Raw genomic sequence first — 21653 nt, 5'->3', positions numbered from 1 at the left:
CCACTCTCTGATGGAAGGCACCAGTGACTTCCATCTTGCCCAATTCAGGGGTCCTATCTCAGCCATTCGCTGGCTGTTCTGCTCAGCAGCACTTAGAGTTGATCACACTTTAGCGTATGGAAAAATGCTACCCGCTGCAAAAATCCAGGGAGTACCGAGTCCACATGGACCCCATCTAGCATCACCTCAAGGCTGGCCCTTCCCTGTTCTCTCTGTGCTAGAGAGTTTCTCAGCCAGTCCGTGTTCTTTGCCTTGCTCATCTTCCTTGTGTGTCCGTAGATATTCTCTTCACATTTGAGCTCATGAATCCCACAGCATCACTTCATCCCTGTCCGGATTCCGGCTCCCCTAATATCTCAGAACCCTCTTTCTGCCTCTGGTCCATGCTTTGCATTTGGTGAAGTCTTTCAAGTCTTTCCATCTACACCAGCTCCTCCCCCTCCCCCTTTTCCTTTTCCATTGTCTCATGGGAGAAACCAGGTCGATGGTTGACAGTATGACCAGCATCCTCTACTTGGCTGATGTTTCCTGGTTCTCTGGCATAGTTGTCATGAGCGGTGAGCCCTGAGGCTCCCCGCTTCCTCCCTGAGCCCCTCCTGGTTCCTCCGATCCTCCTTATAGATCCTTCTAATTGCCTTGCAGAGTCTTTTCTCCTTCTGTGTTGGTTCAGCCTCTGGGCTTCCTCCTCACCCATGCTTGCTCCCTTTACAGTCTTGGCCAGTGCCTTGCTTAAACCTCATCCTCACTGACCCTGGGTTTAAAGCACACACACACACACACACACACACACACACACACACACACACACACACACACCCCGCGCCTCAAGCCTAACTTCCTTATCCAGCCAGTAGTGTCTCTAATGTAGCGTGACCAGATACAATGCCCCAGGCCTCCCTTTCCCATCCTTCTTTGCCTCCTGTATTACTATCGTTATCCTGGCTTCTGGATTTCTCTCTGACCCACCTCTCTCCACATGGGACTCCTGGCCCTTGTGACGACATATCACACCACTGCTGTCTTCTTCATTTTCTGCCCCATCCTAATTAACCTATCCCCTCTCACAGAGTCCCAGTTGGGATGTCTGCTCCCCGCTGGCCACAGCGTTCGCTTCACTATACAAGGGTGTCCTTGGTTCCTGGGGCTGAGGGGCAGGAAAGAAGGTCTATTCCGTGGGTACAGAGGCCCCGACTTGTGAGATGAAAAGTTGCCAAGGTGTCTGGGAGTGATGACTGTACATTATAGCAAATATTTACCAGTGCTTAACTGTATACTTAAAAGTGATTAAGATAGCAGGGTATGGTGGCACATACCTGTAATCCTAGAGCTCAGAAGACTGAAGAGTTGGTGAAACCACCTGGGCTATAGAACCAGACTCAATTTAAAAAAATATGTGTGTCTTATAATCTTTTAAAAAAAATGAAGATTACATCAAACAATTATGTCACCCTCCTGCTAGGAATGCCCTGGTAGCTCCCCACATCACCAGAGGAAAGTCTGGAGTCCTAATGGAGCCCCACAAGGCCCTGCTGCTGTCTCAGAACTTGCCTTGGCCCTTTCCTGGCTTGCTCTGCTTCGGCCCTTCTAGCCTTCTTGCTACTGAGTCCTGTACTTACTCTTAGAGACCCTCCACTCTTCCTGCACCCTATCCCCAGGAGCTCATCCTGAGTCGTGGAGGACAGAAATGCTCTCCCGTCTACAGCCATTCCCTTCCCTCCTCTTGTTCTGTTCTTTCTTCAAAGCACTTATCCCTGCCTGACATCCCATTATGTAACGGGCTTGTTTATTGCGCTTGGAACCTTCTCTTGCCTAGGAATGGGCAGGCTGTCATGAAAACCACTCTGGGCTATGTTTAGAGAAGAGAGAAGAGGCGATTCCTTAAACAGTTGCTGAAGTTGACAAAGTAGAAGGGGCCCCGAGGCCCAGGATGTGGCTCTCAGGACCAAATAACGGTCATATTTATTGTAGAGTAAGATCCGTATGACGGGATTTGTGCCCATCGCTCATTCTAGCCTGGGCTGATGAGAGCGAGGTCTGCAAGAGTGTGTGGTGCCTGGGGAGGGATTGTTCTCCTCTGTGCCTGCTATACTCAGCTGGGCATTTCTGTAACAGAGGTCACCAGGTCTGAAACTTTGGTCCATCTAGGATACTCCCACTTGGCCCTAGAACAGAGGCTTGGGTGGTGCTGAACTGCAGCTCGTCAAGGCCAAGGGCCTGGCAGATGTTCAGAATCAGTTTCTGCTGGGCAGAGCTGGGAGTCTGTCTTCTTGGAACCTCAGCTCCCTCATGTCCCAGGGCCTCCCACAGAGCGACCTAGAAGCCTGCAGCTGGGCCAGCAAGGATATTCCTCAGGACAGACCTTCTGAGAGACAGCAGTGGTAGAGTGGCCAAGAGCTTCCTCTACCTGTTCTGTGTTTGAAGACCTCCAGGCAGAGTCGCAAGGAGCCTCAGGCCTTCCTGCTCCGCCTAGGCTTGTGGTACCCAGTACGGCACTTGGTTGGGTGGTACACTGCCCTGTGGACACAGCCCAGTGGCTGGCATTCTAGGCCTTCCTGGCACCAAGCCTCACTCTTGCCTTGTTCCTAGTCCCACCCCCAGTCCTCCTTGCCTGCTAAGTAAGGGGATCCACTCCCTCACCCTCTACGCACTCCCCCACCTTGGGCTACAGAGCATCCTCTTCCAGGCTTTCTTCTGGTCTTTTTGTGTCCATCCGAGCAATATCCCCTGAAAGGGTGGTAGAATCAAGGAATGGCCCAATGTCTGCAAGCTGGAAGCTTGCAGTCCCCAAGAAGGGACCCCTGAGAGATGGCTGGCCTAACAGGGTTCGTGGGTTGTGGACCCCTCTCTTGCAGCAGCTCAAGTCTGCTAAGCTGGCAGCCACCGTAGGCCCTGCCCCTTCTGCCCTTCTCAAGACCCCTCTCTCCTGAAGCAGTTTTGTCAATCACGGAAGCACCTGTTTTGAGGGGAGAGGGGACAGGATGAGGGGGCCTGGTCTCATTTCCTGACTCACACTGCAGTGGGCCTTGAACCCATGCCCACGGACAGATCAAGAGCTTAAGGAGATGGATCTGTAAGGGCTCAGTAAACAGCTATCCAACCCAAGATGATTGTCTGTCCCCACAGGGAGCCACAGGAATAAGGCTTTCTCTCCCCAACCTAGCCTGTCCTCCATCACAGTTGATTCTGCTCTCTACAGCATGTGGAACTCAGGTCATCCCCCTCTTACTCTGGGGACAAAGTGACAGCCTAGTGTCAGCCACATGGGCGAAGAAGACCAGAACTCGGGCCTCTTAGCCCAGAGGCATGTCATCTGGCCGGGAACAAGTGCAAGAACTTCACCTGGGCCACTTCTTGTCCTGCCCAGGCCTACCTGACTGTCCCCGACTCTCCCTGAAACTCACTGTCTCTGTGGCCTGCCTCTTTTCCGTATCCCCGGGTACAGACCGGAGCCCTGACTATGGTTCTGCCTGGGGGTGTCCACCTGAAATCTAGCCTATCTGCTGACCTGGGTCAGTCACCTACTCAAAGACTCAGCACTCAGCCAGGGGCGCTACTGCGTCATTGGTCCCTGGGGTGGCACTCTCTTGCTGCACAGGAAGGAGGCAGAATTGCTTCCTGCCTCTCCAAACCAACTAGCAACAGTTAGCAGGCCTTCCTTTCCTTCTACCCATTCCCCCCTAGAATTGGGGCCAAGGAAGGACTTGGGGAGTAAGGAGATCCCAGAAGAGGCAGCAATGGACCCAGGGTAAGAGTCATACAGTGAGGTATGGTGCCCCAGCCTAGTGACTCTGGCGTCATCCCTTAACAACTCTGGCTCCTTCCAGGTGGAGGAGGGGCCCTGTCGGCCCAGAGGCAGAGGCACAGGCCAGCAGAGATTAGGAGGACTTGTTTATTCAAGGCACAGTCATACATGAATAACAAGAAGGTTCAGCATTCGGCACATTCCTTTAGTGGTAGTGGCCATGGTTAGTCCACACCCCTCCCGGGCCCCCAGAGGATGCAATGCTGCTGATAGGCACTTTGCTTCCAGATGCAGCTTAGGGACAGGCAGGCAGGGGTGAGGCTGCTCCAAGCCCAGGAAGGGTCACCTCTGAGAGGTGACATCTGGGTCTCCTGGGAGGCATCTCTCTCCAGAAGGGATCAGAGTGGATGGACTAAGAGTGGGTTAGGGTAGGATGATGAACAGTGGGCTGGGACAGCAGGTGCTGAGGAGGGCCTGAAAGCCATCGGCATGTGTAAGATGAAGGAGCCTGGGCTCTGGTGACCTTACAAAGTCAAGGTCCAGCCAGGTGGACAGCTCCTGGAAGAGCAGAGTGGACTCTACCACTTGCCCAACACTCGTATCAGAACCAGGCTGCATTTGACCCAAATTCAGAGGACGGAGCCCTCCAGCCATCCTGCCCTGCTGTCTATAGGACCCCTTGTACCTGAAGCATTCATCGGTTACAGTGGGTGGGGGTAGGTGGGAGGGCCAGCAGCAACAGACAGAGCTGCAGAGATCTGGGGCAGGCGCCAGCAAGCAGTGCCCAGAGAAAAGGCCCTGGTCTCGGTTCTGGTTGCACTCCAAATCACTACATACCAAATACACATTGTGGGGGTTGGACTATCACTCCCCACTTTGGGCAGAGCTGGAGGTTGGACCTGACATCATCCTGCTACGAAAAAAGTTCTTTCCCTGGTTGATGAGATCCCAGGGGTGAGGAGCCTGGGGTGCTGGAGTATATAAGGGCCTGGCTATATGTAATCCCCGCCCCCCTTACCCCAAGCTCAACAAGGAATGGAGGTAGCCTGTCCCAGCGGACTCAAGTCCTCAGCAAAGATCACCGTGCTAATGTTTGGGGCCAAGTCCTGGAGTGTGACTCTACTTGCCCCGTGAGCAACCGTTTCTGCCCTGGAGTGAAGTTTGGAACTGTGGGGCTGGGGGGGGGGGAGACAACAGAGGTGGCGCAGAGGCAGGTGGATCTGTCTGAGTTCAGGGCAGCCATGTACCTGGGTGGAGACACTGAGGTGGAATGAGAGTGGACCCACCTGCAGTGAACGGGCAGCAAGGAGGGACCCAGATATCTGGGGGGGAGCTTCAGAGGCTCTATGGCCTACGGACCCCTTGGTTCAGGTGGCTCAGGCCTCATGGCAGGCCTGACAACGCCCTGTCTTCAGAGGCAGAAGTTGGAACACCTCAGGAAGAGGCAGAGGTGCTGAGTCTCCAGCATTGCAGAGGTTTGCTGCTCCGGTTGGAGGCAGATCTGGGGAAGCAGCTGGCCCACCAGAAGGGTCTTCTCCATGGGGGGATGCACCCATCCCTCCTCCTCTACCTAACCCCGCCAGGACTAGGGTGACAGCACTTTGCGGAGCATCTGAAACGTTTCGCCAGTACCACACTGGAGGCCAGGCAGGGCAGCTTCTGAGGGCAGCGGGTAGCCAGTGCCTTCAGCTTGCAGCCTGGGCTGTCTCCAGTCTTGGTCATGCTGGGGCACAGCGTTCAAATACACGAGGCAGAGGATGCTCTTGGTGGCCGCCTCGAGGCTTTGGGGGATCTTTTCCTTTTTCCTTGGGGCTTAGAGAGGTGTGTCTCACTTCCATGGCCCACATTTGGAAAGAAGACCTTTTTTCCTGAACTCTATGCCCTCCTACACACCACACACACACACACACACACACACACACACACACACACACACACCCTTAAATCAACCAGCAAGGATTAGCCATGGTTTCCTTCACCACATGCATGAAGGTCTCCTTTAATGAACTTGAGTCACTGCCCCAGTAACTACCCTTAGGAGTAGATAGCAGGGCAGAGAAACAGGGAAGGGTCCATCTCTTCCCAGGGTTGTCCCAGCTGCCCCTTGCTCAGGGGGTGAGGTACAGAGATTCTAGATGCTCTGCAGGGAAACCTGTCACGAGACAGCCACCTGGGCCTCCTCCACAAGGCCCAGTACACATACCTTTGTCTGCTCAGACTGCAGTGGAGGACTGGGGTCAGGAGCGACCACCTTTGATGGGCAGCTGGAGTGGGGGTGATGAAGCCCCCAGAAAGCCTTCGGTGGGCCCTACCTCTTCCCTTATGCATACTTTCACCAGCTGGACCCCAGCAAGACACACAGCATTCAGTCTCTTGTGTCCTGGACTTCAGCCACTGCTCCCAGAAACATGGTGTATGCTTCCTCCACCCCATCCCTGGGTCCTCATGATTACCCAGCATCCCACCCTTTCCAGCCGGTCAGCAGGCCCGGCTCTTCACATGACCGACCACAGGATGGCAGATGTCTCCATCAGGAGCTTCTCAAAGTCTGTGGAAGGGAGCTCCTTCCTGTCTCCCTCCACCAGGCTCTCCCCTGGTCCCCTGACTGGAGTCCTAATCAGTGGCTCTGGCCCTCCAATTCCAGCCCTTCCTGGAACTGAGCTGAGTCCAGCTCCCTCGCAAAGCCCCTCAGACCGCTCTCCTCTTCTCCCTCTTCTGGCTGGCTGTTCATGGTGCCATAGGTGTGCCGGGCTGGGGAGGAGGCAGGGGTCAGGTTCAGCTCCGGCTCCTGTAGCACGGTGGCCACGTACAGCTGCTCGGGACAGAGAGGGGAAGATGAGGCAAGGTCATATTGGGAGCAAGGTCTAGAGTACACCCTCTGTCCTCATACCCCACCCAGTCACCTCTGCCCTTCCAAGTCCCGGGCCCTCTCTGCCCCACTCCCCAGCAGCCTTGCCCATCCTCTGCTTTGCTCCTTATCATTCAGTTAGCTCCTAGAAATAAAACCTGTTCACTACCTTAGAGTTGCCAGGGTTACTTTAATGGCGGGCTTCCTAACGCCTCATCTACAGGATGTGTTCCACACATTATCTGTTCCCACTCAGGCTGAATCTAGGGGGCGATGGCCTAGGGTCCCCCTGGAGAGACCTTCATTCATCAGCTGGAATGCTTTGCTGCAATGTGTCACAGATTCAAAACTGAGAGTGTTAGCTGGCTCTTGTCACACTGAGGGCTGGTTTTTAGGAATGCCCGGGAAAGGGACAGATTAGAGACACAGGAAGTACCATGGGATGGGGCAATCTATCGCCTCTTGAAGTGGCTTTCAATCTATTCCTTACTTCGGAAGTAGGTAATTATGAGATAGAAAGGAAGCTTTTCATCTTCCAATATAAACAAACAGCCCTAGTCAATGAAGGAACAGTCCTGTGAAATATCTAGACACATGCCTATCGGCAAAGCACACACCACAGACATTTTGACCATGAAAAAGGAAATGGTAGCTGAGCAGTGGAAAAACCTGGCGTCATATGCAGTAGTCCAATTAGCACCACTAACAGGAATGAATGGCATGTTACAGGTCTCCAAGGTGAAGCACTGTACTTCCAGGAATACAGTCTAGCCCCTGCATTGGATGTGAACCTCCCCAGGCTCCAGCTTTCAGGGACTAGGGAAGGGAGGGGAACCTGCTGGAGGATATCAGGAAGATGAGCCAGAGGAATCTAGAAGGTGGAGGCATTCTGCAGGAGTGGCTTAATCTTTTCAAGTCCCAGTCTAGCATGGATACTCAACTGGTTCTGGGTTGGGGCCCGTATAAAAGATGGGTAATGTGGGCCATTTGAATATGGATAGGCAAAGGGATCAAAATTCATCTATGCAGCAACACACTGACAGTTACCCAGGTTATAAAATTGTCTGTACGGTAGGATTTCATTTGAGCAGAAACCACACCTATACATCTAGGAGTCCACATGTACATATAAGCATAAGATACTTGGAAGAGAGGCACACATCCGTAGGTACCCTGAAGAATGTATACCAGTGTCTCAGGGAACATCCCCGGGTGGTGGGAATATGAACTTTTTATTTCCTTAGTCTTGCTCCTCTGTTTTCCATCCCCACAGTTGCCTACCATGTTCATATACCACTGTCGGAAACATAAAGGGTTTTTAAGAGCTTAAGTCAGGCACGCAGCACGCGCCTGTGTAGTCCCTGCTACTCTGGAAGCTGGAGAGAATCACTTGAGCCTGAAGGTCGAGGCCAGCCTGCCCACACGGAAACCCTGTCTCAAAAAATAAATACATGCATAAATAATGAGTTCTATTCATTTTTTTTTTTTAAAGCACAGATGTTATAGTCATATGGACTTGGTTCAAACTCGTCTGTTTGGCCACATCCTTGCCCAGCACACTGGGGTCTAAATTAGTGGATCTTAGGGGGTGGGAGTGTGGCTGAGCAGGGTGCCTACCTAACATGCTTTTAGGCCGCGTGCTCAGTCTCCCACACACAGCAAACATGGTAACAATTAAGTTTTGAGGATTAAAATTCCTGACCGTGGGAGTTTATTAATCCAGAGAGAAAACAGCAAGGCTTCGAGCTCTTTCTAGTTCCTCTGCTACCAGCGAGAGTGAGTGCTCCTGTTGGCCAGAGAACGTCATCCCTGGCCGGTTCTCGGTCTCTTCACCGCCTCCTCTCAGAGAGTTTGGCGGCACGGTTTAGTTTTGCTTTTTCCTTTCAAGGGAGACCCACTAGGGTTCTGACACATCTTGTGTCTGTGCACATGGCCAGGCGGGTCTGCCTATGCTGATGGACTTTGACCCAACTCTGCCACCACTCAAAAAAAAAAAAAAAAAAAAAAAAAAAAGCCTCCAGGCTCTGTGCCCCAAGCCCACAGGCACGCTCTATACATCCATGTTGAACACTGTTTTCTGTTTGCCCCACAGGCTCCATATGGTCTCTTCTGGCTTTTGCCCAGGCTCTTCCTCTTCCTCCAAAGCTCTCCCCACACCCTGCTTCACCTGGCAACCTTTCCTCCCATTCCTCCAGTTGCATGGCATGGCCCCTTGTCGGGGAAGCTTCCCCCAAGGGCCCAGACCTGCTGGCACTCTTCTTCAATGCTTGTCAGAGGTGCCTAACACTGAGTTATGAAGGACCCTGTGCCCAGCTCTGTACGTGCATAGATGATTGCCTAAACGCATGTATGTGGTAGGGATGAGGGCAAGCCAAAGGGCACGGGCACCTCTGCCCAGTCCACTGGTCACAGACTCTGGGTCCAGCCTTGGCTCTTGGCAGGCTGGCGGGCTCATCAGTCGGGTGCTGCCCCTGCCTTACCATTCACTGGGTCCGTCAATAGCTCCCTGCAGCTCTGTCTGCACCACTCTGGCCAACGCCTGTGCCCTGGAGGCAGCCTTGGGTCCTGAGGCCGAGCCCCAGCATGCCCCTGCGTCTACACGGTTGAGGACTCTGAGAGATGGACCTCCCTGATCGAGTACTTCCGCTCTGGCTCTCTCCTCTCTGGCTCTCTCCTCTCTGGGTGACTTCTATTGACTGTCAAGCCAGAGTTGGATCTTCTCACCCCATGCTTCAGCCAGGGCCACGGAAACACTTGGACCTGGGCCAAGTCCTGCTGCGTCAGAAGAGGGAGCCCAGGGGTCCCGGCTCCTCCCCAGTACCCAGGGCAGGCACTAAACACTGGTGTCCCCCCGCCCACGTCGTTGGAGTGAGCCGCCCTTGCAAGTCCCCACCCTCCTGACTTGTCCCCAGGGTGGAGGCAGAAACTCACAAGGGAGGTGGGTGTGGAGGTCGTGCTGCTTGGCTCCACATCAAAGACAGTCTCGGCTTCTTCCTCAGGCTGCAGTGGACAGGAGCGTGGTGCATCACAGGATGGAGGCTGCTGCCCCTGGCCCCTCCCACCCTCTGTCAACACCCTGGCCTCTGGCTTGCCACCTTGTCCCTCAGCTTTTCCTCTTTCTTCCTTCCTTTCTCTTTTCCTTCCTTCCTTCCTTTTCCTTTTCTTTCTCTTTCTTTCTTCCTTCCTTCCTTTTTCTTTCTTTCTTTCTTTCTTTCTTTCTTTCTTTCTTTCTTTCTTTCTTTCTTTCTTTCTTCTTTATTTCTTTCTTTTCTCTGTCTGTCTCTGTCTTTCTATTTCTTTCTTTTCTTCTCTCTCTCTCTCTCTCTCCTTCCTTCCTTTTCTTCTTTTCTTTCTTTCTGTTTGGTTTTTCAAGACAGGGTTTCTCTGTGTAGTCCTGGCTGTCCTGGAACTCGCTTTGTAGACCAGGCTGGCCTCTGCCTCCCCAGTGCTGAGATTAAAGGTGTGTGCCACCACTTCCTAGCTAACTCTTTTTCTTTCTAGACCCTCAGACCAGCAGGCCTAGAAGAAACAGGGAAATGACTGGGATGCCAAGAATCCCTTTTGGAATGTTCTGTTCCAAAAACCATAAAGGGGGAAATAATCGTAGTTGGAATGGGGCTTCTGCTCTGGCTGTTCTTTGTCTAGGGATCCTCAATCACCTTTACCAGGTTCCCTACCACTCTTCTTCTCTAGGGTGGCACAAGGGCAAACAGGTCTGGTGACATCATAGTATAAGAGCCTGTGGGGTGTGTGTGTGTGTGTGTGTGTGTGTGTGTGTGTATGTGTGTGCTGAAGGAAAGTCAAGCCTGGTACTCTCGCCAGCAATAGTAGTGGGTGCTTGTGCTCCGACCGAGTCCCAGATACAGAGAGAGCAAGAAGAAATGTTTCCAGAAGGCTCCCTCTGCAGGGTGCCGTGCTTTAAACCAGTTTTCTTTTCTTTATATACATTGTTCAGGAAGGAAACTTTTCACTGTTATAAACAACCAATTATTGTCAGTAGAAAGTCAGTTGGAAAGACAAGTATGTAATCATGAAGAGCAAGAATTATGTTTCATCTGTTGGGAATCATTCCAGTGTCCCAGCATTGATGTTCACTCTGGGAAATGCTGACGCAGATATTCAGCATTGCTGGCAGGGCTCTGAGATGGTGTGGATGTAGTTTTGTCTCCAGGGCCTAATGATTAGACTTGGTACCTTTGTCAAAGTGCCAGAGGACTCACTAGAGACCCCTCTAAACAGACAGCCTCCAGTGCCTCATAGCCTGGGTTCCATTCACCACCATCCCCTGTCTCTTTCTATTTCTCCTTCCTTCAGCTCTCTGAGCCCCTTGCCATGATGCTCACAGTAGCTGAATCAGACTCCTGTGGTGGGACAGACAGGCCAGCAGCAGCCTGTTATTTGGAAGAGGTGTTGGGGGGGGTGTCTTTGGATGGCCACCCTGAGTTAGTGCATGTGAGCCCAGAAACCTTGGTCTAAAAGAAATACCACCCCTCTTGTCCTGTTGTGTTCTGGGGATCAGGGTATCTCAGAGCTATGTCTTTGGGACCCAAAAAAAAAAAAAAAAAATCAGTGATGTGAAGAGCAAACTGGCAACTTACCTCATACTTACGGACAACCCGGAGCTTCCCCAGAAAAATCCCAGAAAAGGCAATCATCACGGAGAATATGAGGGAGGACAAGGAGAAGAAAGTGATGGTGTGGGTACCTGCCAGGGAGAAGAAAGACCGTGGGCCTGGAGCTCAGCGCTGGAATCAGGGTAGAAGGCAGGGCCACAGGAGTGCTTTGCAGATGCCTGGGACCACCTGCTTCAGAACCTCCACAGGACCACTGAGCTAGGGGCAGAGAAATCCCTGCACAACGCTCCCTCCAAGAACGGGCATCAGTGAGCACGATATGGTAAGGGCATCTTTCTGTTCTACTTGGCCAGTTTAGAATGTGGCTTATTGTGGATTCTATGGAAAATAGAATTTGAATGGACTTAAATTACCCACACCAATGTCCATTAAACAAGTCCATCTTGATCTGCCAACTACTTGTTCCCAGGGTTCCTCAAAAGAATCTGAGTTACCAGTTCTGCTATTGCCCCCAGTCTCTGAGGCTTCCTTGTCCCCACAGGCCTGGTGCTAACCAGAGTCCAAAAGCTTTCATGTATGAATATTTGATCTCCTCAATGGCAACAGATTTTTAACAAGGTCAGTAAGGAAAGTCAACTCTCCAGTCTCGGGTGACTGCCAAATGAAGCTCACCAGGGCGTGGCTATGCAAAAGCAGGAACTGGTAAACAACTGCACCATCCAGCCACAGAGAGCTAACAAAAGCTGTAGCCTTGAATGCCGCTGATGAAAGGCTGGGTTCAGACTCTTAACATATGAAGCCGTATGGAATGTAATATGCGGATGAAAACTTAAGATTACAAGTTACAAAGTGGTTGGTCACGATTTTATAAATAACAGTAAACTAACACACACATTTGCTCTCTCCCCTGAGCAAATGCCTAGCCAGAGTCTGGGGATAAAACCACGCTCTGGACAGAGAACGCTAGGGGCAGAGAAATCCCTGCACAATGCTCCCTCCAAGAACGGGCATCTGGAAGGGATTACAGGGAACAGACTTTGGTCTTTGTATTTTTTTTTTCTGTTTTGATACTTAGAAAAAGGCATTAATGGGGGTGGGGGGAATACCTTCCTGGTGGCAGGGCAAACCACACAGGTCAGGAAATGGATGTTACCAAATAAACATGCCGTGAGTGTAATCCAGGGTGTCATTCTGACGGAGGAGCGTGAGAAAAATACACCACAGTAAGTTGTCATGGGAGGGAAAGTCAGTGGAATTGGGGACAGCCTAGTGACATGGGTGACCCAGCTGGGAGGAAGCTGAGGAGCTCCCAGTCTGGGGCCCCTGGGAATTTCTGTGAAGGTGCCTCTGGGCTCCCCAAGGTAGGAGTGGCATCTTTGTGCAGCCAAATGGCAAGGAAAGGCTAGCCACCATTGCAGAATCTGATTCCCTTCCAGGTTCTGGCAAGCCCATGAAAGCAAGTATCTTATAGGCTCCCAGAGGAAATATCATGGGAATGGAGTCTCCAAAGCTGCTATTCTATTTTCTGTCCATCTACATTTAAAATGAAGGAATGTGACATTTCTTTTTTTTTTTTTGGTTTTTCGAGACAGGGTTTCTCTGTGTAGCTTTGCGCCTTTCCTGGGACTCACTTGGTAGCCCAGGCTGGCCTCGAACTCACAGAGATCCGCCTGGCTCTGCCTCCCGAGTGCTGGGATTAAAGGCGTGCGCCACCACCGCCCGGCGTATGTGACATTTCTTACTCAAAGCCCAACCTGCATCATTTGGACTTTTGCCTTTGTCTCAAAGTTCTGCCAAGACTAATGCATGCACTGTGGCCCGGAGCACTCGCTGGACTTGGCCAAGTCCTACGAGCAATGTTCTGCTCACCCTGAGCTCTCTTCTTCTACCAGAGATGGTCTCAAGGGACTCACAGGGCAAAGGTCAGGCAGAGACGGGACCACAGAGCAGGCTGCTCACCCACCTACGCGCAGGATGGAGAAGAAGAGCATCCAGAAGAGCCCCAAGAGTGGTGCGAAGATGGCCTGGTAGACGGCGGCCATGTGGATCTGCTCATTCAGTTTGGTGGGCGCGTAGGAGTAGTACATGTTATAACGGTCTGTGAGATGCTTCATGCACAAATAGAGCAGCCCTGGGGGACCAGAAAACAGAGACATTCACTGGCTGCTCTAACTAACAGGGTAGATCTGTGCTGCCCTCAGACACCCGTGGATCTGAATGGCCAGACTCAGGGCTGACAGGGCAGCAGGAGTCAGGGGTAGGCTGTGGGAGACCTACAGCGACGACTTCTGTGGCCTTCTAGAACTGATTCTGCCAGCTTGGCGATGTCATTCATTCACGCATGCAGTCAACCAACACCCCTTGCCATCCAATCAGTTCCATGGCCTAGCCCTGTCCCTGCCACCTCCCTGCCACAGGCTGTCCCAGATCTCCTCATGCTCCAGGAGGTAGCCTGATGCTGTGGAGCTTGGTTCCTCCTCCCATTTCAGAAAGTGTAGCCCTGAGGGTACCTCGCAGATAACTCACCAAAAGGGACAATTATAGGGCACGTGATGCTATATGCCATCACCACGCTGAAGACGTTCAGCATCCACGCATATTCTCGCCCAAACTGGAAGTCCATGGCCTGGTTCTAAGGCAGAAGGCAGGGGGTCACCCTGAAGTTACCCAGCTCCCTTGTATTGGATGCGTCTGGGAGCTCTAGGGAGCTGGCTGGCAGCTCAGTCCTAGAGGCAATGTTTCCTCCCTTGTTGGAGTCCAAGAAACAGCTACCCATGGTCACAAGCCTTTCATCGTGGGTCCCAGTGCTCCTGGCAGACTTCTTTTCCCTCCCACAGGAGCTGAGGGTTGTGCTCAGAGAAGGGCTGGCCCTTACCTTTCTGATGTGGACTCTCTCCGGCTCTGATCTGGAAAAGAAGAGGCGAGTACAGTACGTGCAGAGTGACCCCAGACGCATTAGCTCCATGCCGGTGCCGAGCAGAGCAGCTGTGATCACGTAGTTGACGAAGAATGCACCATTGTCTGGAAGGAATACGCACCTGGGAAGTAGGGGAAGGTGGGAGGCAGTGGAAGAACAGGATAAGGGGAGAGATGTTGGGAGAGGAAGAGAGAAACGGTGGAGAGAGTGGAGAGTGGAGAAGAATAAGGATCCGTAAACAGCCACTCTGAATAATGGCATTTTTATCAACGATAGGCCACATATATAATGGCAGCCTGTAAGGCTGCATGCCCCAGTGAGGTGGTAGGCATATTCTTCTGTGAAGGTGCAGTTCTCCTGCACACACATGAATGTAAACACATAGATACCAGGAACCCTTTTGAGCAGACATATGGATGAACTACATAAAATATGATTTAGAATAGACCTGTTAGGTGTCTGACCTTTTAACAGACTCTGAATTCTGAAGATATACAGCCTTGGAGAAGAAAATATGACATCTTTTGAATTTTTTTTTTTCTGAGACAGGTTTTCTCTGTGTTAACAGCCCTGCTGTCCTGGAACTCACAGAAATCCACCTGCCTCTGCCTCCCAAGTTATAGGATTCAAGGCATGCACCACCATGCCTGGCTTAAAATTCTTTTTAAAGGTTTATTTTTATTATTTTTAATTACGTGTATGTGTCTGTGTATGGATATGTGCACGTGAGCGCAGGTGCCCACAGAAGCCAGAGGCATTGGATCCCCCGGAGCTGGCGTTACAGGAGCTTGTGAGTCACCTGGATAGACGCTAAGAACCAAACTCAGGTCCTCTGCAAGAGCAGTCCATGATCTTAACAGCTGAGTCATCTCTTTAGCTCCCAAGACAACATCTTTAGTTTCACTGATCTCTAGTTGAAAGTAACCATTTCTTTCCATGAAGAACATTCGCAACACACCACAGGGACATTAGCTGCTGTGACTTTGAAACCAACTGAAATCCCATTGCCATCATTGCCTATATCTTTTTATATCACTTATGCAAAATGACAGTAGGTGCTAGATAAGCTAAAAGGTACAGTGAGTAAAATTCAGTTGTCCATTGACATGGACTTGAGCCAGGCGGTGGTGGCACACACCTTTAGTCCCAGCACTCAGGAGGCAGAGGCAGGCAGATCTCTGAGATTGAGGCCGGCCTGGTCTACAGAGTGAGTTCCAGGACAACAAGGGCTACACAGAGAAACCCTGTCTCAGAAAACAAACAAACCCCCGAAAGCCTGAAGGGGATGACATGGCTAGCCAGCTTCCAATGGGAGTCACTCAGCTGCGGCTTCTCTGAATGTCTTTAGTGCACAAAACATGAGCATTGCAAAGAACACAATTATATTGAAATAGAGAATCGAAATATTTTAAAGGCTGGGAAGATGGCCAATCAACAGAGTGTTTTCTGGGCAAACACAACCATCCGATTTGATATCTAGCACCGACCAAACAAATGGACAGGTATGGGACATGCCTTGCAATCCCAGCTCCCTAGCCAGTCGACCCAATCAGTGACCTCCAGGTCTCAGACAGAGACCCTGACATGAAAAAAAAAAACGTTGACAGCTCCAGGGGAATGACATCCAAGGTTGACTCTGGCCTTTACATGCGTGCACGAGTGTGCACGCGCGCGCGCGCGCGCGCGCGCACACACACACACACACACACACACACACACACACACACACACACTATTTTAAAAGGGAGACCCTAAGCATGTCTGACATTTCTCAGTGTCCCCATCTACACAACCATGTTAATGTTCTTGAACAGAGAACGGTGAACCTCTGGCCACATTTCAGAACTCCTTCAAAAACTTTCTTAAGGGCTGAAGCGAGCTTCGTGGTAGAACATTTGCCTAGCAAGCTCAAGACCCTGGATGTGATTCCCATAGGAAGCTGAGGCAGGAGAATCTTGAGCTGAGTAGAATCCAACACTGTTGAGTGAGTAGAAAACACTAATCATATCCACGCTTCACAACATTGTAGTCAACTCACACGAGCTTTGCTTTATCGTAAGTGAAGTGTATTGAAGATATACTCCTAGCCAAAGATTAACCCATCCACCTTAAAAAAGATGACTTTCTATGATTAACAGTGTCAGTTCAACTGTGAAAAACTTAGAGGATTATGGTCCTTGCCTCAAAGAGCAAGCTGTGGAAGGTGAAGGTCATTTGCATTGTGTCTTTGAAAGCTGGGGTTTTCAAATACTGTAACCGTGAAAAAAAAAAAATCTACAATAGACCAGATTTCAACATAATGCACATGTTATCATAGATCCTGCCTCCCCAGTTTTAATTTTCTTATTCCAGGAATTAATCAGCCCTCACACTGATGTCTGTAAATAAACAAAAAAAAAATATAACTTTACATTGCTTCTATTTAAAATGTAGTATCTTATTGATGGGTTAATGAAGACAGCCACAAAACTGTAAAAACATTTTGATAACTATATTTATTTTATCTTATATTGAAATGGTGGGTATATGCGTGTGCCTGAGTGTGGGTTTGTGCAGGAAAGGACAGTGCTCAAGGAGGTCAGAAAGGGGCACTGGACTCCCTGGAGTTGGGATTACAGGCAATTTTGAGTCACCTCGAGGGTTCTGGGAATCGAACTCTTGTCTCTGCCAAAACAGTATACACTCTTAACCATTGATCAATCTCCCTTGCCTCTGATCACAGTGCAATCCATGTATTTTATACACTTACACACACTGCCCAAAGTGGGTGAAAACTGGAGACAACTTGATCAGCTTTGTGGACTGTACCAACAGGAGGGTCCTGGGTCTTACAGTACACTATATTCATACAAAATGTTATCAGTGAGGAAAACTATATGGAGACCTATGGGATCCCCACCCTGCACACTTTTGTGTTAGCTTCTTGTGAAACTCCAATGATTTCAAGGAGAGGTCCCTGGGCTTTACCAGATTGCCAGGGGGGACCACAGCACAGGCCAGGCTTCTGGAGATGGTTCCACCTGCATCTATCTACTCCTGGGTACCAGTGATGCAAGGATGGACGAGGGAAGGGTACACATATCCACCTCAGTGCAGACACACAGAAAACGCCGTGTACACCCAAGGATACTCACTGGAACCTGATGGTCGCATGTTCAAGATAGTAGATGTCAAAGAGCCAGCGCAAAAACACATTCAAACTAGAGCAAAAAACAAAACCAGATCTTCAGTGACAGTGTTCATGTGCTACAGCCTAGGGCTCGATTCCTCTGCCCGACTTTCTGCTTTCCATTCTCCCGCCCCAATGCCCTGAGTCCCTGGCTTGGTGCTCACTGGCCAATCATCCTGCCTTCTTCCTTTTTAACACCGGGTCATCTGTGTCGCTTGCTGTGGGCCTTCCAGCTCAAGGCCACCTTCTGCAATAGATCTTTGCCAACTCTCCAAGCTCGCTCGCGCTCTCTCTCTCTCTCTCTCTCTCTCTCTCTCTCTCTCTCTCTCTCTCTCTCTCTCTCTCTAACTTCCCATTTTTGTTGGCTGCATTCTCCCCGCTCTGGCTGTCACCCCCCCAGTCAGGGATGCCTTGTCTGCTGAACTGAGGCAGAGTTCAGGGCTGACACTTCACAGTTTGCATGATACCTGCCTCAAGCTATCTATGCCTGTGACGGGCGTGGGACTGTCACTGGAGGAGACTTGCAGAACCAGGGGAGGCCTACAGTATCTGGAAGGACGTTTAAACTCTAGGCTGAGCCTGGCTGAGACAGGGAGGATAATTGAGAGCGAGGTACCTGGTCAGCCCCATGGAGGGCAGAATGACCACCATAAACACCAGAAAGATGTAGCATTTGTGCACTATGATGATATTCTGACTTGACCTACAAGGAAATAAAGAGAAACATTTATCGGTGTGAGAGACAGAATAATAACCAAAGATCTGAGCCGGGCATGGTGGCGCACGTCTTTAATCCTAGCACTGGGAAGCAGAGGCAGGTGGATCTCTCAGAGTTCAAGGCCAGCCTGGTCTACATACAGAGCAAGTTCCAGGACAGCCTGGTCTATCTATGTAGACAGACCCCTCTCTCAACAAAACCACACAAAGCAGACAAACAAAAGAATCCAAGATCTAACTACATAAGACAGTGAGCCAGAGAGGGAGAGGAAAAGCTACTGACCGGCCAGCCCAACGCGCTTTTCACAGAGCACTGTGAGCTGTACTGTATCTGGAAACAGCAATAATGGACAGTATGATCAACTAGTCATGTCTGTCCTGGGCACAGGAAGGAGACAAAGGGCATGCCGTATATTTGACATCTCTGTATCAAAGACACATTACCAATGATACACAAATCTTTGGAGAATTTTAGCAATTTATGTGAGCCTTGTCCTTGACTATAGGACAGACTATTAAGGATTTCTATTAGGTAACCCCATGTTTTACCACCTGGTAGAGTGGCAGGAATTTTGCATGTAGAAAATCACTTTTGAGATCCATTGCAGACATTAGGCCAAAGGTAGGTCCTTTACTCAGCATACGGCTAATATAATCTACCCAGTTACCTACCACCATGGAAGAAGTATTAGCATTAATAAGTAGAAAATCTCTTGAATTTGGAAACATTGGTTCTGTCTGAGCTAACTATGCCCGATGTCACTGAGTGTCTGGACTCCTTCTGTGGCCTTGGCTGCTTGCCTGAGGCTCTGCATATGAACCTTCTGAATCACCAGCATTCGTGCCTAACAGCTCTGTCCCCTCCGGGTAGGTTGGGGGCAGAGAGGGCCGCCTCAGCCGGGCTTGGTTTAGGCCTCCCTCGCCTTAGATAGCAACCCTTAATCAATACACCCAAGGCCAGAGGCCAAGAGACAGCCAGGACCTCTGGTCCTTCGAGAAGGTTTTAAACATCAACGCCATCACCCGTCAGTTTTCATCCTTTAGGCTAGATGGAAGGCCCCAGTGCCAGGCAGACAGGAGAGAGGAAGAGGCCGGGGGCGTGAGCCACGTAAGGAAGGGAAGGAGCCCCCAGCTCACCTGGTCCAGTGGGCCTCTAGGAAGGCGGAGAAGTAGACCACCAGAGGCAGTATCACCGTGAAGGCCCAGAGCAGTACAGAGGGAAAGAACTGGGTGATGACTGGGCTCTGGAGGGGAAGCAGGGGAGGGCAAGAGAGGCATCAGTACATGAAGCCCCTCCCCCTTGCAGGCTGCCCTGGTTCTCCCCTAGCCATGCCCCTGCACCTTCAGCCCCATCAAGAACAAGCTCGTTTTGCCTGAGGCTACAGAATAAGTCTGACCTTCCTTAAGTGTCCTCCTGGCCAGAAGTTCACCTAGCTGGAGGAGGCAGAGGCTCACACCTCAAGGTCAAGTGGGTCCACAAGGGGCTTCTATGCTCGGGTCATGGGAAAGGCAGCCTGAGGTTTCTTTAGTGGCTTTACCCTACAGCCAGGGCCAGCTGCTGTGACTCATGTGACTCAGGGATAGCACTGCATGAACTATGACGTGTGAGTGTGGGGACAGCATGGGAAGGGTCAGGAAGGAGGAATGCCCAGGAGAGCAGAGAGGTATCCAGCATGCATATGGCCTGGGCCTCTTACAGATTTGAGACAGATGCAAAAGTGGTATGGCCATACATGTGTGCGTACATGAGTGTGTGTGTCTATGTTCCTGTATATGTCTGTGTATTTGTGTGCATGTGAGTGTCTGTACATGTGTCTCTGTGTGTTTGTGTGCATATGTGTGTCTCTGTATATGTGTGTGTGTGTGTGTGTGTGTGTGTGTGTGTGTGTGTGTGTGTATGTGTGCATGTACACGGGGTGGGGGTGGTGTCAGGGGGTGAGTGGGGGTGTGTTTCACTGGGAATAGAGAAGGGATGCTATGGGTGCAGAAGTTTCCTGGCTCATTAGAACAGCATGAAGGGCACAGGATTTGAAGAACTAGGCCAGTGTTCTAAGTGGAAGGCATCCTCTAACCTAAGGAAGTGCTTTGACAGGGCCAAGGCTACAGGCACCAGGAGAGAAGGAAGCAGACACAATGCTTTCTTACCCTCTACTCTTACCAGGAGCCAAGGAAGCCCAGTGAGAACAGAGATGCTAATGCCTGCTGTACCGTCCAGCCCCCTAAGTGGCTTAGAGTGGCCTGATCTATCAGTACCCTCTATACTCACATTCACTGGACCACCCATCCTCTGACTCACCCCAGGACCACCTACCTACAGCTCCTCTAACCTCCCGAGAGGGGCAATGGCCCACATCCATCCTATTTAGAACTCGGGGCCTATGCCACCACTCGACCTCCACCATGCCGTTGCTGGAAAAGTTCGGGAACCCTGTCCCAGGGAGCCCCCAGGCCTGGCCTGAGCAGAGAAGGCACCTGCAAGTTCTCGATGGGGCGGGTGACGTTGTACATGTCGATGGTGTTGATGATGATGGCGGGCGTGGTGAGGAAGAAGAAGAGGAAGAACAGGAAGGTGTTGATTGAGATAAAGCGAGCCCACCAATTGAACCGGCGGATGGACAGGTGTTTCCTGGGAAGGGGGCGAGGAGAAGAGCACAGTTAGGCCAAGGTCTCAGTCCACAGTGAGAGAGAGAGAGAGAGAGAGAGAGAGAGAGAGAGAGAGAGAGAGAGAGAGAGAGAGAACAATACTTTTTTCTGCATGCCAGCTGTGGGCCTGGTCCTATGAGTGGTCACCGGAATTTCTCCTTAGGGACACCATTTGGAAAGGGCCAGACTGTGTCTCAAAGGGTTAATGAGAGGCTACAGCGAAAACTTTCCCAAAGTTGGCCTCTTCCATGCATATGGTAAAGGTGGGCATGTGCTAGGCAGGGGCTGTGATACTCAAGAAAGCACATGGCGGAGTCCAGCAGGAGCTGGGTTTGGATAGTTCTGAGTCCAGTCCCCATGGATTCTCCGTTGGGCAATAAAGTAGAGAGAATAGGCCCTGTCCTGTAGCCTTCTTCAATCTCAGAGACAGAGAAAGAGACGCAGAGAAGGCTTACCAGATGATGTCTTTGGGGTGAGGGGCATGAGCGACCCCTCCAGTGGTAGTTTTTGACAATGGTCGTTACTGAGGACTGCTTGGGGTTCATGCCACACTGGATGTACTTGTAATCCTCACAGATGCTGCAGAGATGGAACAAAGAGGAGACATAGGTCTGGGCTAAGGGGAGGAATGCTTCAGAGAATCGTATACCGGGGTCCTAGAGTCGCCATGACAGTCCCACCAGTGGGGTTACCCCACTGCTTGGGGATTCTCAAAGCCTTCATTGAGTCTCCCAGGACCTTAGAAATGGACAGTTCCTAAAGCACAGTAGCTAAGGGGAGAAGGGTATTGGAGGTGTCCAGACTGGCCAGGACAGGGTCCTCAGCTGCTGCCCTCCATTAGCAGCAGTAACTGTATACAGATGAGCTTCAGCTCAGGTCAGCATCAGTAACCCCAGGTTCCAGAGTTCTTCCTGTGGCCCCAGATCTATGCTTGCCAGTGAGGAACAGAATCTTAGTTGCACAGATTCCTAAATTGAGATGTAATTGGAAAGGGTACATACTGGTACTAGAGCCCAGTCTCGGACCTTCTGACACATCCTGCT

The 21653-nt window shown here is 50.9% G+C and overlaps 1 protein-coding gene across 1 annotated transcript in view; it reads right to left on the bottom strand.

The window, feature by feature from the left end:
- Positions 1–5701: 5701 nt before the first annotated feature.
- Positions 5702–21653, bottom strand: part of Tmem63c (transmembrane protein 63C) — a 76688-nt gene continuing 60736 nt past the window's right edge. The window contains 12 exon segments of the mRNA XM_059252895.1: positions 5702–6554; positions 9522–9590; positions 11189–11295; positions 13128–13295; positions 13691–13796; positions 14040–14202; positions 17216–17281; positions 17867–17953; positions 19105–19211; positions 20440–20593; positions 21066–21100; positions 21102–21266. Coding sequence (XP_059108878.1) covers positions 6360–6554; positions 9522–9590; positions 11189–11295; positions 13128–13295; positions 13691–13796; positions 14040–14202; positions 17216–17281; positions 17867–17953; positions 19105–19211; positions 20440–20593; positions 21066–21100; positions 21102–21266 — 1422 coding nt within the window. The 3' untranslated portion in view covers positions 5702–6359.

Source organism: Peromyscus eremicus, unplaced genomic scaffold (assembly GCF_949786415.1).
Source record: "Peromyscus eremicus unplaced genomic scaffold, PerEre_H2_v1 PerEre#2#unplaced_483, whole genome shotgun sequence".
Lineage (NCBI taxonomy): Eukaryota > Metazoa > Chordata > Mammalia > Rodentia > Cricetidae > Peromyscus > Peromyscus eremicus.
Note: the sequence above shows the minus strand (reverse complement) of the source record. Positions and strands in the feature narration are given on the sequence as shown.